The sequence below is a fragment of the Bombus fervidus genome, chromosome 7 (genome assembly GCF_041682495.2).
Source record: "Bombus fervidus isolate BK054 chromosome 7, iyBomFerv1, whole genome shotgun sequence".
Lineage (NCBI taxonomy): Eukaryota > Metazoa > Arthropoda > Insecta > Hymenoptera > Apidae > Bombus > Bombus fervidus.
In genome coordinates, this window is record NC_091523.1 from 12,999,930 (window position 1) to 13,017,607 (window position 17,678).

At 39.8% G+C, this 17,678-nt stretch overlaps 1 protein-coding gene across 8 annotated transcripts in view; it reads right to left on the reverse strand.

Moving 5' to 3' along the window:
- The window catches only part of Gish (casein kinase I gish), a 59,344-nt gene that overhangs the window by 6,894 nt on the left and 34,772 nt on the right, over positions 1-17,678 (reverse strand). For all 8 annotated transcript variants that reach the window (XM_072006959.1, XM_072006966.1, XM_072006960.1 and 5 more), the window contains exons 2-6: positions 2,096-2,136; positions 1,767-1,836; positions 1,537-1,685; positions 1,092-1,326; positions 235-554 (exon numbers count right to left, since the gene is read on the reverse strand). In XM_072006959.1, the coding sequence (XP_071863060.1) occupies positions 235-554; positions 1,092-1,326; positions 1,537-1,685; positions 1,767-1,836; positions 2,096-2,136 (815 nt within the window). The remainder of the gene's footprint in view (positions 1-234; positions 555-1,091; positions 1,327-1,536; positions 1,686-1,766; positions 1,837-2,095; positions 2,137-17,678) is intronic.

Genomic DNA, 17,678 nt, shown 5'->3' on the forward strand with positions numbered 1-17,678 from the left:
TGGTAATCGTTCGAATATCTAAACAGAAAGAAAAAAAAAAAGAAGGAAAAGAAAAAAGAGAACTCCGCTATAGGTTTTGATATCGACTCTTGCCATACGTGCTTCGTCCCTGGGCATAATCGACCATGATGCAACTCTCTTGTTATTCTGTCTTCCTTTTTTGCATGCATTACGAAGGGATAAAAGAGAAAGTGACGTATACACGGATCACTTGTTCGTCAATGGATCACGTACCATCGTCTTGCCAGTCCAGTCGAATTCTCCGTCGTCGACAAAACCTCGTTTCTCGTACAGGTCGTGGAAAAGGTTCCTCAGGTACTCGTAGTCGGGCGTCTCGAAGAAATCCAATCTACGCACATACCGCAAGTACGTAGCCATTTCCTCGGGATGTCCATCGCAGAGAACCTCGATCGGCGTGTTCCGCTTCGTATCGCCGATCTTTTGATATCGTTCTTTCAGCGTGTCCGCTTTCAGTCCTTGCCACGGAAGGCTACCGCGCAGGAAGTACATCAGCATGTTCCCTAACGCTTCTAGGTCGTCTCTTCTACTCTGCTCTAAATACAAAAGTAAGAAAAATAAAAATTTTGCATCGGTGGTATTCGTATAAATTTTTGCCTCGGTCTATGGTTACAACGGAGGCGTTTTCTGACGAGCTGGCGTTCTAAAAGATATGTCAAGACAATTTTATGAGAATACAAGATATGTATTCTATCATATGTGATTTACATCGTTCCTCAAACGTTTCATTCGTCCGAGCATGTATCCGTTATAACCATAGTATAATACCAAAGGTCTGTATGACGCACGAGAACCAGGGCTCGTTTTTTCTTCGAAATATAATCAAAAGATATAAACGACGTAACGATTGTCCGCGAGCAAAGCAGAAACGTGGCTGCGAACGTTGCGAAGAAACATTCTTGGTGGATTTAATATAGCGTAGCGCGGCGCGTGCTCGCTTACAAACTTTCTCCGGGTCTGTGAAGAACGAGCATGCGGCGAAGTTTGAAAAGTTTGTGCAGATGGGCCGGCGGCCAGGTTGTTGTTGTAGCCGTCGTCTTATGTACGGATATCTAAACCGAGGTAAAAGTTACCTTTTCCAAGATGCGTGTTGATGCTCATATAACGCGCTGTACCCGTCAGACTCTTGTGTTCCCGGTACGGTATGTGTTTGTTCGTCTCCAGGTCTATGTACTCTTTGGCCAGTCCGAAATCGATGATGTGGATAATCTTTTCCCGTTTGGTTGTGCATCGTCCTATCAGGAAGTTTTCCGGCTTGATATCACGGTAGATCAAATGCCGACTATGAACGTATTCTATCCTATGAAGCTGTAAAGAAGCAATATTTCAATTAATACAAACAAACTTATTATCGAGTAGTATACCTATCAAAATTAATTATCGCTCAAACGGAAAATCTACGTTAGCAACGTCATAACGTAACAAAATCGTTGACTTAATTTAGACGAGACGATTCTTCGACAATTTAAAATTCGAACAAACTTAGAATTGATTTACATAAACATTAATATCACTTACGATCTGTGTGGCGATTTTGAGAACGGTCTTTAGGGTAAACCTCCTACCGCAGAGGTCGAATAGGTCCTCTAGACTCGGTCCGAGAAGTTCCATCACCAAAGCGTTGTACTTCCCACAAGGACCGAAGTAGTATACTTCTGGTATACCCTCTGCGCACGATTAATCACATTGATCGATCAGAATATTAATTATTTCAATAGAACTTCAACATTTAAATCACAGATACTCACCATGTGTACCTAATAATTTGTAAAACCTATATTCTAAATGTAGCTGCGGCGCCTTTGACCTCATTGGTTCCTGTAAAGTTCAAAAGAGACATCGTTTTAAAATAAAAGTTTAGGACTAGAGAATCGTATGAAGTTAATGGGTTCTTATTTTTATATATCCACGAATTGAGCGAGATTCCTCTCGAAGGTTGTTAGAATCGACGGAAAGACAAATTGTTAAAAGCAATTAAGCAACTTCCACGTATCTTTCTCTATCGTTAAAACGGAATTACGCTAACGGGAGGACTCTAGACAAAAGTCGTGACTGACTCAAATTTTAATGAACTCACCAATTTAATCGCTACGTGCTCGTTATTGTAGAGGTTCTTCCCTGAAACAAAACCAAAGGTAAAAGGTTTACGTATGCATTCTACGATTGTACCAATTACACGAATCATGCACGCGACATCGATTTCATTAATGCCTTTTTAACGTCGTAAATATATATTGTTGCAATATTACATGGATTGCGCGGACCTATACATATATATGCATATAAGTATAATGCATATGTATATGTATATATTAATTACGCTCGTAGCAGCTGTTTTACGCAATAAGAAATATCAATTCGAGCGTATCTCATTCGTGTTTATTAACTTTTTGCTTTATCTGTGTATTAATAAATATGAAACTGATAGATATAAGCTACGATTAATTAGGAGAAAAAAGAAGCGCGAGAAACAGCATCGTACACGTCGTATTAATTCTGTCACGTTCGTCTCCGCCTCCATTTCGACAGCATCGTAATCGCGCAATAATTCTCCATCGAGGGACGACCTCCTCCGTTGATTGCACCTCGCGTGAGAAATTGGATTGACCAGATTTGTGGGCTAACGTGTGCGGTTGTTGTGGTATCATGGTTACTGGTTATTAATGCACACAAAGCTTTCTCGCTGCTTTTGAATTTATAATAATTTAATTTACACGCAAACAAAACGAAATTCATTAGACTGTATCTGCAGTGAATCCGTGTTTTGACCAACTATCGTCCTCACGAGTGAAACATTTTAGTACGAAATGCATCTATATATATATGGTAAAGATATGGTTATTTCAGTCTTTCAAGCTTCAACGTTTTAAAATCTAATCGTGGACTTTGCATAGAATAGCGAAATCCGATGGATATTACGAGACGTAATTAGTCTTTGATATAATAACGAAAGAATGAGAAAATACCTGAGAGCTAGTAAGAACAAATCTAAGAAACGAGTTATTTGAATCAGCGGAGATATATTGTGTAAGGACTAATACAATAAGCAACAAATAATTCTCAGAGATAGCGTAATATGTACATGCGATTGAATTATGACAATCACAATTGACAATACTAACACTGAACATACTTCTTTTCTTTTGACGAGTACAAGTTCTATCCACTGTCTATTGCGATTAAAAACTGATGGAATAGTTTTGTTTCCAAACATAGATCGCTCAAAATTTTGACCAATTACAAAACAAACGACCTATCTAGATTCAAATAAGCCTAGCAATAAGAATCTACATTTTTTACTGTCCTGACATATTCGTTGAAACGACAACCCGTCAGAACACATTGCGATCATAGCCTTACGCGAACAAAATTCCGTCGATGCATCAACGAGGATCGTGACGCGAAAGTGGTTTCCGAAACATTCACCAACGAATAAAATCTCGTTGTCCGTCGAATTCGTATGCGCCAGGACAAAGATACTCCCTCGGTGACCTTATGAACGCCAACTTCGTGACGAGAATCTTTGTACGGCGAAGCAAAGTCTCCAACAACTTCGCTTTGCAAACTATTGTTCAGTTATATCGTTGGGGAATAAGGAAACGGAGACGTTCGAGAACGAAAGTACTTTTCCTACTTCTGAATAGCGATTGAGAAGTTGTTTGGTAGTTAAACAAGCGTATATCAAGCTACGACAGTCGGTAACACGCGTTTCAGCAACCCACGAGCATTTGCCATTGCAAAGAGATTCTTCGGTATACGAGACGACTTCACAGGGGAATGTAATTTTACGAGCTCTCCAATTATTCACTGACATTAACCACTAAGGTCGTTTAGTCAAGGACCTATACAGTTCGAAATTCGAACCATTGTACTGATTCGAACAGAGAGTTTTCAGGCGCCAGTCTAATCGCAGTCGATACAACTCGCAACGACAGGATGAAAGTCGATCGTAAGCGGGCCAAGTCGTTGGTTAAGACCTTCGTTTTCTCAAAAACTCCAAGTGTAAATCTACATATATATATATACATGTCGGGTTATCATTAGGGTTAGGGGCGTGTAACGAATCTTTCTTTAGATTAGACATTGTTGTTATGCAAGAGGAAAGATATTTACTAGTACAATTATGATTATGATAGAATTTGACAAGTAACCGTGGTAATGAGATACTCGGGATGTGAATGGCAATGATCTTCGACTCGGTCCACGGTCAACGGGATGACGAATGTGGTTTTTTCCACAGTCTGAGTCGGCTCAGAACTCAACTTACTGATCCATGATTCGGGTGTGTCTCAATGTACTTGTCTACATTACAAATAGAACTTATCTGAATCTCAGTCCGAGTGGAACTGCCTTTATATACTCCTCTCCGTACCTCTCTGTACCCCTCGGGTCAATCTTTGTTTTTAAGAAGAGTTATTTAATTACTCCATACCTCTGTTAGGTACACGTCCCTCCCGTGACCGTGGTTATGTTCAGCAGCCCGTTATGTCACTTCGAGCCCAAGCCCACTGTCATAAATCTCGGCACCCATACTCAGATTAAGTCATAAACAACTATTTCTCAGTTTTATTATTTAAGTACAGCTATAATAAAAAGTCTGGACTAAAGTATCGGGGATCTTCTCAACCATTCCGAAAGAAAGGCCCCGATGTCCCTTCATCTCCGACATATATATATTCAGAATATACAGCGAACAAATTTGTACAAGATTTGGAAGCTTAAATAGAAAAGATCTTTGTTCGTGCTAGGTATTTTCTCTACCGATCCACGTTAAGTAGCATCGATCGTTTGTGATTGATTCTTAGAATCTACGATTTAGAGAGTCTTACGTGAGATCACGATATCTACGAGTCACGAACCTCGACATACTGTTGGTCAAAAGTTTTAAAGAAGATCCGCATGTATTTTATACATATAGAATCTGTGAATTTATCTCTTCAACTATTTCAATTTAATATTCCAGAAGGATTCTTCGGAAGTAATTCTCCCTTACAAGATTGCTCTAGGTGAACTTGAATGCTCAATGGCGAGCCAGATTCGCAAAAGTGTATTTTTCTCTACAGCGACCAATTAGTATACGAAATTATATGTTCAGCGATAATACATTGTAATTATTGTAATCGCGTTATTCGTTTAACTGCTTTCGTCGTGCATGAGATCAAAGACTCGATGTATTTTAATATACAAATAAATAAATTTTGTTGAAAGATAACAGTAGGATTAGCTATCACCGTGTACAACTCTTTATTCGAAAATCTATCGATGTGAAGAAAATTACTATCAATATCCACAGTTTTAATTTTTCAATTGACAAAAATTGGCAGAAAATGCAGACAGATAGGAGCAAGTTAAGTGTAAGAGTTAGGATTAAACATTTGTTATCGTGTTATTAACAATCATCTATTCCGACGTAGACCTACATATTATATCTATTTATTACTCATATTTATCAAATATTATTTGTAAAATTGTGATATTTTATCCTACCTCTTATCTTTTAAACTTTCCTTTGTCCACCATTAATTTCACATACAACTGGAACTTAGCTACAAAGTGAACCCAAATTTTTGACCGATAATAAATGTACGCGATAAGTCGCGTAAGCCTACTCAAGAAACCGACACGGTTCAACTTCGCCAAAAGAGGAACTTAGACTAGATCTGCGATTCTTACGATAGCACCATGAGGCTCACGCGAATCTGGCCGATTAAGGAGAACAATTGGAATCTCGATCTGGAATCAGAGTCTCGCGGATCGCGAATGAATTACACGCGAATGTAATTGACGAGTATGTCACGACGTTGAATCAGTACCGGATCTCACGTGCCGACCGAGACGAGCTTAATTCATGCGCGTGAACACGAATAGACGTGTGGTTCTCATCTAGCATCAGCACGTGACGATTCTAACAGAGTGGATACGCGGTAAGGATTCTCGATTACCAGCTACAAATCGTACCGATTGAAAAGAAAATATACTCAGATGATTAATGCTATCGAAGATCTAACGTCACGTAGAATATATTTCCTAACGCGTATCCATCCGGTCGAGCTTCCGTTCTGATTTGTGTCGATCCATTGAGTGAAGACGCTGAAACGTGCATGGTCATACGAAATGCAACGACTAGAGAGATTTCTCTCGTTGCGAAAACGTGGCCATAATCACAGGCAAAGAAACCGGATGTAAACGGACAGTCACGTATGCTTAATTAAACAATTAATCGAACCGAGACGTTATCTCGGGATTTCATATCTTGTAATACTCTTATAACGATTTCTCGTTGAATTATCGGCAATGATTAAGTTTGATAGTTTGATCGGAATGTAAATGATGATCGATGAGTTTCCGGAGCAGATTGTTACGAAATAAACGAGATTAGAAAGAACGTACAGTAACCTTGGTCAAGTCTTGGTCTGCGACAAATCACCGACCAAAGTAAAATAAAGAAAGATAAATGTTCATCCAGTTGAAAAAGGCGTGCTCTTGTTTCCGCCAAACCTTTTCCTACACAGAACAGCTACACGCTGATCCAATTTCACTAAGAAGATAGTCGACAATGGAAAATATGTCACCAGGGAACAGCAAGACCCGCGGAAATTATTACAGCTCCGAATACCGTGGAAAAATTGATTTGTCCTCGAAAATAGGCCGACTCCCGCAGAGCCGCCGCGATAAACTCTCCGAAATATTCCGAGCGTCTTTATAATTACAACGATGTCTGAACGAACGTTCTTCTATTCGAAGCTCTCCTCTCCTAATTTTCTCTTTGATTAACCAATTAATTATGAATCATACTTTTACGGTGTAAACACATATAGCTAGAAAACTCGATGCTGATAACGTTAATAAAATTAATTCAATTAAATAAAATCTTAAATATACGAATAGAAGATCTATGCATTAAAAAATGCAGTAAAATGATCTTTGAAACACACACTCATGCTTCAATTATTGAAAACTACGCACATAATTAATTTGAGATTCTCCTTTGGAAAACGAAAAAAGAAAAAGTGAAAGCGTGTAATAATCGCGAAATGCACGATAGGTTTTCGAAACGAAACACGACTCGCGAGATGGTTCAACACCGAGGAGGTACGACTGCCGTGTTTTGCTCGTCTCAAAACCGAATCGCCGTAACTCGCGATCGCTTTCTCCCGCTTTCGTTCCGAGCTTCCACGATCGATGCCAATTACATAAAGCAGAAATTACGAAACGATCCCGACCCGTACAGTTTGTTTTTCGCAAGGTTTAGAGATCGGTCGCGTATAATGCGTGGAACTCGCTTAAAATTCGCGCCTACGACCGACAGCACGTTTTACATGTCGACAATTAACGCGTTCGTAGCTCGTGCTTACTCGCATGCCTACTAATTGCAAATTAATACTCGGATATTATCGACAGCAGCTGTATTTTACAACGCGCCTCTCGTTCTTTCCCTGCTCGTCTATACGTGTGATTCAATTTAACCATTTACTCGCGTGAAAACCTGCCGACCCCGAGGGCGAAACTCGATTAACGATAATAATGAAACGGTTCCAGGGCAAAGAGAGCATATTTTATTTTTCGCTTTTAAACATTTTTTTCATTTTCTTTTTAACGGCAGCGATCTCTCGGACCAGCGGCCTTTTACTTGTCGCACGATCGAACAACGATGAAACACACGGTTACAACGGATCACCATACTACCTCTGGTCGACGTTTCGAAATTTTCTCGACGATCGATCAATTACGATGCAAGATTCAATCGCTGCAGGCCACAAAATCGATTCCGTGATGTCCACGATGTCGTGATTATCGAGTTTTCAGGCTTCCGCAACCTTGATGACGGAGTAGTAGTTCATTCCGGGAGAACAGCCAGCTTTTTGACTTGAAAATGATGACGCCATCGAATTGCATCGAAATATTGGTAAGAAAATTGGATGAAAAGTGTGCTTGTCAACAAATTTTAATTCGACGAGTTAACTAGGAATTCAATCTCTCGTTTCGATCGAATTTGAACCGGATGAAATCAGAAAGCTCTTGCGCAATCTTACTAATACAGCCAACCCACCTATAACACATTAAACGAAAGCAAAACAGTACGATGGAAATATTCGTACTATATGAATCACCAATTGACAATGATCGTTCAAGTTTATTAAGTCGTGCTATATAGAACCGTATCGCAATTTTTGCACCGTGTATCGAAACTATACTTTTTGAGTATCGTATTATAAGAGGGTTGAATGTATATATTCAAGTATAAAATTGTTTCTAAAATTCAATTTCTTTTATTACCAAATTTATCAGTGCGATAGAAGGGACTCTATCTGTCAGTATTGGTAACGTGTAATTTGTAACTTGTAAAATATCACTTGTAAAATATAAAATATATATTTTATGCAAATTACACATTACCAATACTGGAAAACAGAGTCCCTTCTATCGCACTAATAAATTTGGTAATAAAAGAGATTGAATTTTAGAAACAATTTTAAGTAGCAGTCACTTGATCATTCTAAGTGATGTAAAATTGCAGAATTGTAAAAGAGAAGTCTGTAACATACAACTTGTCAATTTGCTAATATTACCGGTTAGTAAATTATCGTGCGACAGAGGCCAGGTTGATTTATTCTCATCACTTAACATTATTCACAAAAGAGGATGACCAATGATTCGGGAATGAGTAAACGTTTGTGGTAGAGTTAGAAACCACTCGGGGAATGGCTCGTATATAGCTTTAAACACATTAGAAAATAACGTGAAAGAAATAAGTTATTCTAAAAGCTAGTGAAATACATCGCAAATTTGTAGACACTGTGTAACAAATATAATAATACATAAAACAGAACGAATTTATATTGCAGTTCAATATCTACTACGGCATTATCTTTGCGATGCCAATATCAATTTTGTCGATATTTCAATTAATAACAAGTACCAATAACATTCACTAATAACGATTCGTATAAAGATATCGACGAGAAAACAATCGAAAGAACAGTGGAAGAGCCGCAACACAAGCAACAGATACGTAGATACGAAACGAAGGATCGAACAATCCGTGTCAACAAACAAGAATGGTGCATAGCCTCGACTCCGTTCATCAAGCAAGTATTTGAAATTAATACGCGCTTACGTAAAGCATCGAGGTCAAGTAATAACGCTGAAAGAACTATTGTTTCTGGTGTTTCAGCAACGAACCGAGGTTTTTACCCGCAGACACTCTGTCTATCCTAAGTTTGATAGCCGGTAGCAACGACTCTGGGATCCTGTCCTGGGTCTACGTATCGGAAATGCCACTCATCGATTTGTACGGCATGCACTTGACGCCTTTGACCCAATCCGTATAAACGGAGAACGTGCATACACCGAACCCTCTTTGTGATGTTTACCAGACCGATAATTAGAGTCAGAGTTAAGTGTACACGCTTGATAATTAGACTCCGAGTAAGCCTATTACGCGCTTTGCGTCTTCGATTGTACCAGCGAACCACAATCGACGAATTACTCCGCAGCATTAAGGTGTACGATATCTCGGCCTGGGAAATTCCCATGATGTGGCAATATCACGAAAACTTGTAATTTCAAGAGTTGGAAGCCTGTTTATTTTTATTTCGTATATAATAGCTTAAGAAAGTATTTGGTCACTTATAGAAACTTTTTTTGGTGCTTAATATAGAAATAAAACACGATGGCCTTGATATCTGTTAATCGCGTGTGTTATGAGGAAAAATAAATTACACTCTATTTTTAAGATTCCATTAAAGCTTGCGTTTGAAGATTAGCAAGTATCAACTTGTGGACGGAAGTACACACTTGTACTATCTGGAATCTATGGAAGTCAAATGCAAAAAAAAAAGGAAAGCAAATGAATTTATTAGATTGTTGAATTACCTTCCCCTTTCCTTTCGTGTACGTAAGGTATTAATTTCATAATAAATATAACATTGCTAAATAAACTATACTTCTACAATTTAAAGAAGATAGAAGCAAGATATTTTCATTAATCCTTTATAATCAGGTATTGAGAAAGATTTTTATGATGACAAATCTGGTACCAATAAATTTCCATTTCTTTCGAGCCAAACAGTTTTACGAATCCTTTTTTGTACTGGGCGCTTTTTATGCATAAAGTGTTTCAAAAAAAGCGGATATCCGTAGAGATACGGACGTGAAGAAGAAGCGTGGAGAGCAATAGGATTAAAATTGCCTGTTAAAATCGACAGCAAAGTGTTCGAGATCCTTCCTTAGATTCAGAAGTAGCAATATTTAAATTAAATTTATTTTGGCGGTGTTCAACCTGTTGCGTTTATCTCGTTTCGCATGATTCTTGTTTGGCAACAAGATTTTTCTCTGGAATAATCTGTTTACACGAGTGGAGGCAAGGGCGGAAGCGATAATACGACGACGAAATCTCAAGATCCAATTACGGAGAGAGTGGATATCGCGGAAAGGATTTGGCGGAAAATCGAATCCAGTTTGGCCGGTTTGCAACAAGCGATTCTTGACGGAAACGACGACCGACCAATTTGTTCGACTGGGTAATTTTGCATGATCGGCCCACGACCGGATTCCCCACTGACTTTGACGACTCTTCTTTTCTTCGCCTCGGCACTGGGTGATAACAGAAAGTATAAAAGAAGCAGCGAAGCGTCGAATAAATGCTCCAGGCGAGAAAATTTCCTTACGCTCTCGTCTGCTTGAACTGCTCGTGCGAGAAAACTGATCGATCCAGTGCCCCTTGTAAATAACGACACAATCTCGAGACCCGCCTTGCAACGACAATTTTTCTCAAGAATCTCATTCACAATGAAATACTTTTCCTCGCGATGCTTCTCTCGAAGATCGTCTCCACCGAGAGAAGAAAAATCAATGATACGAATTATCGTAGCCTGGTATCGTGATTTCCTTGAGAATTACCTCAACTAAATCCTATTTTTATACAGTTTATACGTGTGCTAGATATGGCGGTGCAGCATTAAAGTTGTTAACTAGGCAGAATGAGTTGATCCACCATTCGAATTGTCAATCTCTTGGACATAATAATCGTTTTTATTTAGAAATTTCCTATAGGTACTATTCGTGTTTAATTATATAAATAAATCATCATAATAAAACATCAAGTTTTATCATTTCCTTTGTACTATGTTTATTTTTTTTCCATTTAATTTAAAACATATAGCCTTCTGTTTCGTAATTATTGTATAATATGATTTTATTTCATGTGATAAACTTCATATAACACTGCTGTTCTCCTCGTTTATTTTTCACGTTTGTATTACTAACGACAACCTTCCTCCAAACTTAGAAATTAAAGATATAGAATACACAAATAAAATTTATATTTAAGTAAGGTCAAACATTTAAACGCTACTCGTAGCTTAATAATATGTATTAAAACGTAACATTTATCTTCGGTTATATCGATCCGAGAACAGCGGAGTTTAAGGACGCAGAAGAATGCAAATGTTTCAGCGTATCTTAAAAATTGCAAAAATTCCAGACAGAACGTTTTGACGAAAGAGAACGGTATAGCTAAATAAAGTTCCAACTCATGGTCAATTAGGGAAGCATCGCTGTGTTTCTATAGCAGACGCGATTTAGAAGTTTCACGCGAAATCGCGGAGATTCAAACAAAACTTGCGCCACGTACGTTCGTGTTTTCGTCCCTCTTTTCGAGCGAATTTATTTTTTCCTTGCTTTATTCCTGGCTATATTTTCGGAGAAGTTCCTGGGTGCGTTAGTTCGCGGCATTCTCCGCATACCAGACACGTGAGTTGTGACGAAATGTCGGACAAACTGGACCACCGTGAACAACACAGAAGCCGCATAACATACAAAGCCTTGTGTTTGGTTCGTTTGCAAAAGGTTTCCTAGTCGCACGCGGAAAATCTAATAAATCGACCACCGGAGGGAACAAATAGTTTCTTTCCTAGCCTGTTGATTTTTATCTTCGTCATCGTGTAAGTACCTTAAGGAATCCGCGAAGAAAAAGGTCGAGTTCTATATTATTACGTAAAAATGCGGCGCAAGGAAACACAACGTTCCTCGATTATACTCGTTACGACGGCGATTCAATTAAACAACCGGTACGTTCTATGATTGCATTTATCGCGGGGATGTTTTTCCCCGACGAGAAAATATACCAAGTACCAAATCAAATAACACATTTCACCGTATCACTGCTAATTCATAAAATATAGTATCTCAAGCACATGTTCCCTTTCGTACGAATCTGTTTGCCGGAAAAATCGAAATCTCTCTTTCCATCGTCGTTTGTGTCTATCTTCGGATTTAACAAGATACGATTACGATCTCTGAATGAAAATGGAACAAAAGATACCTCGATTAGCGTCAGATCATCTTTACGTTCATCTAACTAACGTGTTGCAAGTGTTGAAATCCTTATTCGTCGATTCGTTCGCGTTAAGAAGGACGAACAGAAATTTTCCTGAAAGCAGTGCGCTTTCATAATAACTGATTTCCTTCCAAGGAGTTCTCGAGCGCTTAAAGATTCCACGGAAAGTTTGTAAATGTATATACAGCGGAATACTCGATAATTCTATTACGATATTAACATTTCCGCGGAATACTCGAACACGATGCGCTAGGATATCGGTGTTACGGACGAAAGTGAACGCGTCACCGGAAGTTTGAAAGAAGTTCTGGCGTTCGGCCAGGAAGTTCTGAATAAGATATTCCCTACGATCGAAGCGTTATTCAGCGACCGCTTCGTTGGGCGGAGAAGCGAGAAAAATTGGCGAAATGATGGAAAAAAAAGAAGAAAAAAGATTTCGACGAGAGACAACGCGCAGAGAGGCACATCGTGACATACATATGGATATTGAAGTTGAAAATGACAGCGCGAAATCGCGTGAACTTTGAAATTTTCAGCGATTCGCGATATGGAACGCGATATAGCATGAAACCTGTGCCATGTTCTATATCGTTTGCAAAACGTTTTTTCGTGCATCAAATCGTTTCTGTATGCCCGTGCCTGTTATCTAACGGGAACCCGAGTTGAAATGAATCGGCGGTTAACGAAGACGAATGCGTCGGAGCAGAAATCAAAAGACGGATGCACTCGCGGCAGGAGAATTTTTCTACGCGCGAGAACATCCGGAACGGAGACATTAGATGCGTTAGAGACGTTCGAATCATTAAGGCGAACTTTCATTTCGTCATTTCGTATTCACAATGGAAGGTCATTGGGGGGTCAATGATATGCACGGTGCAAAGAGATAATTTGAAATATTGGGGGAAGGCTGTTGCAAAGCGGCAGGCAAAGATATTCGACGGGTGCAGAACGTATCGTACGGTCGTGTGCGTGACATGATCGTGCGCACAAAATACAGTCATGGTTTAACGTTATATTCTGCTCAAAACGCTATATCGATCGTAACTCTTCCGCTCGCGTAGATCTCCATCAGCGAGATATCGTACACGGCTCTCTCACGCGATCGCCGTGCCGCTCAGAAATCGTGTCTATAATTTCATGTAATTTCCTCGTGACGATTACCAATATTTCGTCCTCTTCATCCGACTTTTATCAAGGAAACGTATTGAATCTAGCGGAAATATTATCCACGACAGTCTTTTTTTCTTCCGCTTCCTCTCGTCCTCTATTCCGGGGGGGCTTTGACAAAACGCTTTGAACACAGTTTCGTGCTGCAAGAGGTAAAAGAAAAGAGGGAAAAAAAGAGAGGTAGACATCGACGATGCCTCTTTTTCATCTTTTATCGTTATTCGTCTTTTTGCCAGGGAGACATATTTTCCACGGTCATGACGAGACTTTGTAAAACCTGACAAATTTTATATTTATATTTTGCTCAAAGCGCCTCTAGTCGCGCGGTCGACGGATCGTTCAACGATCGGAAAAGGTGTCCATTTTCGAGTTCTTAGAACGACGAATGCGATGCAGGTCGGTTGCACCGTGATTGCGCAAAGCCGAAGCTCTAATTCGTCGAAAGTATCATCAGCATGACGACCGCTCGACGCCGTAAGTGCGCATTCCTGCATTCACTCGCGACACTTGACAGTGCCACAAAACCAGATTCACCGAATGACTCGGACGTCTTCCAGAGGCGAAGGTCATTGACTCGGGCCCGCAATTAATCAGTGCTCTCGCATAATTAATCGGGTGCCTCCCCGTGTCGCCTGCAATTTGCGACAAGACAACGATTTCTAATAAAGATGCCACGCCCTTGTCGGATCATCGGTTCCTCCACGACCTTAACAGAGATTTTATCGCGTCGTTTATACGTCAGCATGTTATTTTTCGCTGGCCGTTTCATGCAAAATCCAACACGTGTCGTGCTACATTTTTCTAAGTATTTGAATTACAAAATTTCCGAGTTTAAATAAATATCATTAGCTTCAGTTGTGCAGTAACAAATAGTAATATATGAATCGTGGATTTGCATAAATTTGATTATCTAGATTTTAACGCTAATCTTACCAAGCCCGGTCAAATGACCAGTTTCAAAATTTAACTTAAAGTTGCACATTCATTGCTATTTCTTTGGTCCATCTAGCTTTACGTAAATTCTTATATTATCTGATCGATCGATTTCTCAATTTTTCTTAATATAAGAATTAATATAAGCGAGTTAAATAAATTTCGATAATATTACCATGTAGTAATAGTTAATGTGTTAATTGTGAATCTTCGTGAACTTGATTCGACGTGATAAGTCACATTTCTTATTCTTTATCTGCAAGCAGCTTTAGAAATGTACTACGTTATCCGATCAATCCCAAAAATAGTTGTTTAAAGCAATCCTTTCGATCCTTTTTATTATTTCATATTAGTACGATATCATAAGTGAGGATGTTTGTAACGCACTGAACATAATGAAGCGAAATAACGTTATCAAGGATTCAGTGAAATGTGAAAATACATGCGTTCCGTATATGAAAATAGTAACTTGAGACTATTTTAGACAGCTTGTATGGAATTAGCTGAATGGGTCTGAGTTCGGTGACATGAATCGGCATAGATATCGGCATTAATGCGATAATTTTCGAGTACTATTATAGTCTCAAATTACTTTGATATACGGAACGCATGTTTTTTCATGCTTGACTTCCGAGATAACGTTATTTCCATTTTTATGATACCGAATACTAATAAATAATAAAAGTTGATTTTACATCGAAAGAATTACTTTTACGATCTATGTTGATTAGCCCCTTGTTGTTAGACCTGTGTCTATTTGGCTATACATTTACTCTTATCTTACTTCTTTCGACGAATACTACAAGGCTTTTAGTTCAAGTAAGAACAAAAAATTATAACGAGAAAAACGTTGAAACTGAATCATTCTACGTTTATATTAGATACAAAGAAAAAAACGTTTTTACTTATAATTCCCTAGTATTAAAATGATAATTATAATCTCATTAATCTAGGAAAATACATCAATATTCATAAACCAACACGACTTTACACTTTAATGATTGCATAATTTGACGCGTATATAGCCACGAGTCGCAATCAATCAATAACATAATATGCTAATCAAGATCCGTGTCAAAGATCGCGTAGACGAACAGAGTAAAAGGAGGAATAACAATAAGTGTATTTTTCTAACTTGAAAACGTGGCAAGGAAGCTGGATCGAAAATTCCCGTGCTCTTAACGTGGTTCTTCGTGCGCAATCCACGAATTACGTAGATATAACGAGATTGCGGGTCGACGGTTTGTTACAGAGCGTTGACTGTGTCGTTAGAGGCTTGAAAGCGAAGTATCCGGAAAACTCGCACGCGTTACACACTAGGAAAACCTCGATGAATTGTATCGTGCGTAGCTTGAACAAGCTGGGTTAATTACGCGAATGGATAAAAGCATTAGCCAAAGTGGAAAGTGTCGCGGGTTAAACGTCGCCGTTGCTCTTGGCGACGATGCGGCTATTAAATGGAACACGTGAAATCGATGTGAAGGAAGTGAAGGATAGAGAAAAAGAGAAGAGGAGAGGCAAAATTTTCTCGATTCACGGTAAATCGATGAAGAAATACGAGGTGACCGAGACTATGGCGTTAGGAATCGGCATATTCCGTGTACGAGCACGTTATTCGATTCGCATCGAAGAAATGACCGATCGAAGCAGAAAGCTACTGGGAAGATTTTATCAAGCCGCTGCTCTGAGTAGATATAACCTGTCTTACCGGTGCAAACGAGACTCCGGGAAGACAAAAATCACGACGACAAGTTGGAAGAGTATCGAGCTGACGTTGCACAGCCAGCCAGTTCTAAAGTGGGAAGAGCAACGTGGCGGTTTTGCATTTAACTATTCAGAACGCAGCTCTACTTATTTACCTGTTTCGTTGAAAAACAAGATCACGGCGCATAACAATGACGCGGATGGTATCGAGATTATAGAGAAGAAAAGGGTAGCCGGCGCGGGGCAAAAGTAGGCCACTCGAGAGTCTAACAGTCGCGTATACGATTCCCATTCTAAAGGTGTGCGCGCTGTCCTCGTTAAGAGGTAGAGGGTTGCGTCGTTAAACGCAAGAAATATATTCCCAATGCGAGATAACGGTATGGAGAAAGAAGAATGGAAAGAGAAGGGAAAGAAATAATCGGCAAGGAGCCGATGTTTTCGATTACGATCGTCTGACTGACGTCGTTGAAACGAAAGAGTGCCGCGGCTTCATTTCGAATTTCAAGCTGACCGTGTTCCAGAAAATCGATATCCCGAGCCCTCGACGACAGTAATGCTATTTTAAAGCGCAACGCGAAAGCGTAATAATAACAACGAGAGTTGCGAAGAGGCCGTGATACGGTGCGCCACCAGCCGATCGAGGGATAATTAAGAGAAGCCAAACGAACGATATCGAGAGAAACCGGATGAACAAAGCGGAACGCGACGACGCTGCGAGACGGAGACACGACATCGCTGATGGTATATGTACCTTGTACATAGAGCACACAAGTAGGCGGTGAAAGGGAAAATTATGCTCTGGCGTGACTCGACGCGGCCAAAGCAAAGATGCACGTGTTAGAGATACATTCGATTTTCCAGGCGCCCGATAACCTCGTCGAACGAAACGTCAACGGAGAATCGCGCGCATAGTTTGCACGATAGACCGTTTGCAATGCAGAGTAGGTGGTCGAACGTAGGTAGAAATAGATAGGTAGATAGGTAGGTAGATATTGGTAGATAATGCTAGAATAGGGTGGTGGCACGAGCAGACGATAAAAAGTGGGCCGCAACGCATGTTCACCATGGAGGAAAGGAAAAGCGTCTCTAGGTCCACGTGTTGAGAACTCGTGCGCGGACACTTTTAACCCTCTAACCTAGTCGAGGAGAACTGCTTTATACAAGCCATCAGCCAACCAGCGTACCGACTGGTCGACCGAGCAACCGAGTCGGCCCAGCCTTCCGACGACTAGAAAATCGAAGCAGAACGTACGAGAAGCGGAGGCAACATCGCTCCCATCGATCGTGACCTACCAGAGAGAGGAGCCTATTCCACCCTCGGTGCCCCTCTCTTTCACCCTATTTCTCGATCCTTACCCTTCTTTTTTCCTCCCCTCCCTTCTTTTAATCTCATCTTTCTCCTCGTATCACCCTTACCCCGTTCTTTAACCTTACCTGTGCGTGAATATCTCTCTCTTCTTTCTATCCAACATCTCTCCCTCTCTCTAATATCATCCCTTTGCTTCTGCATCTCTTT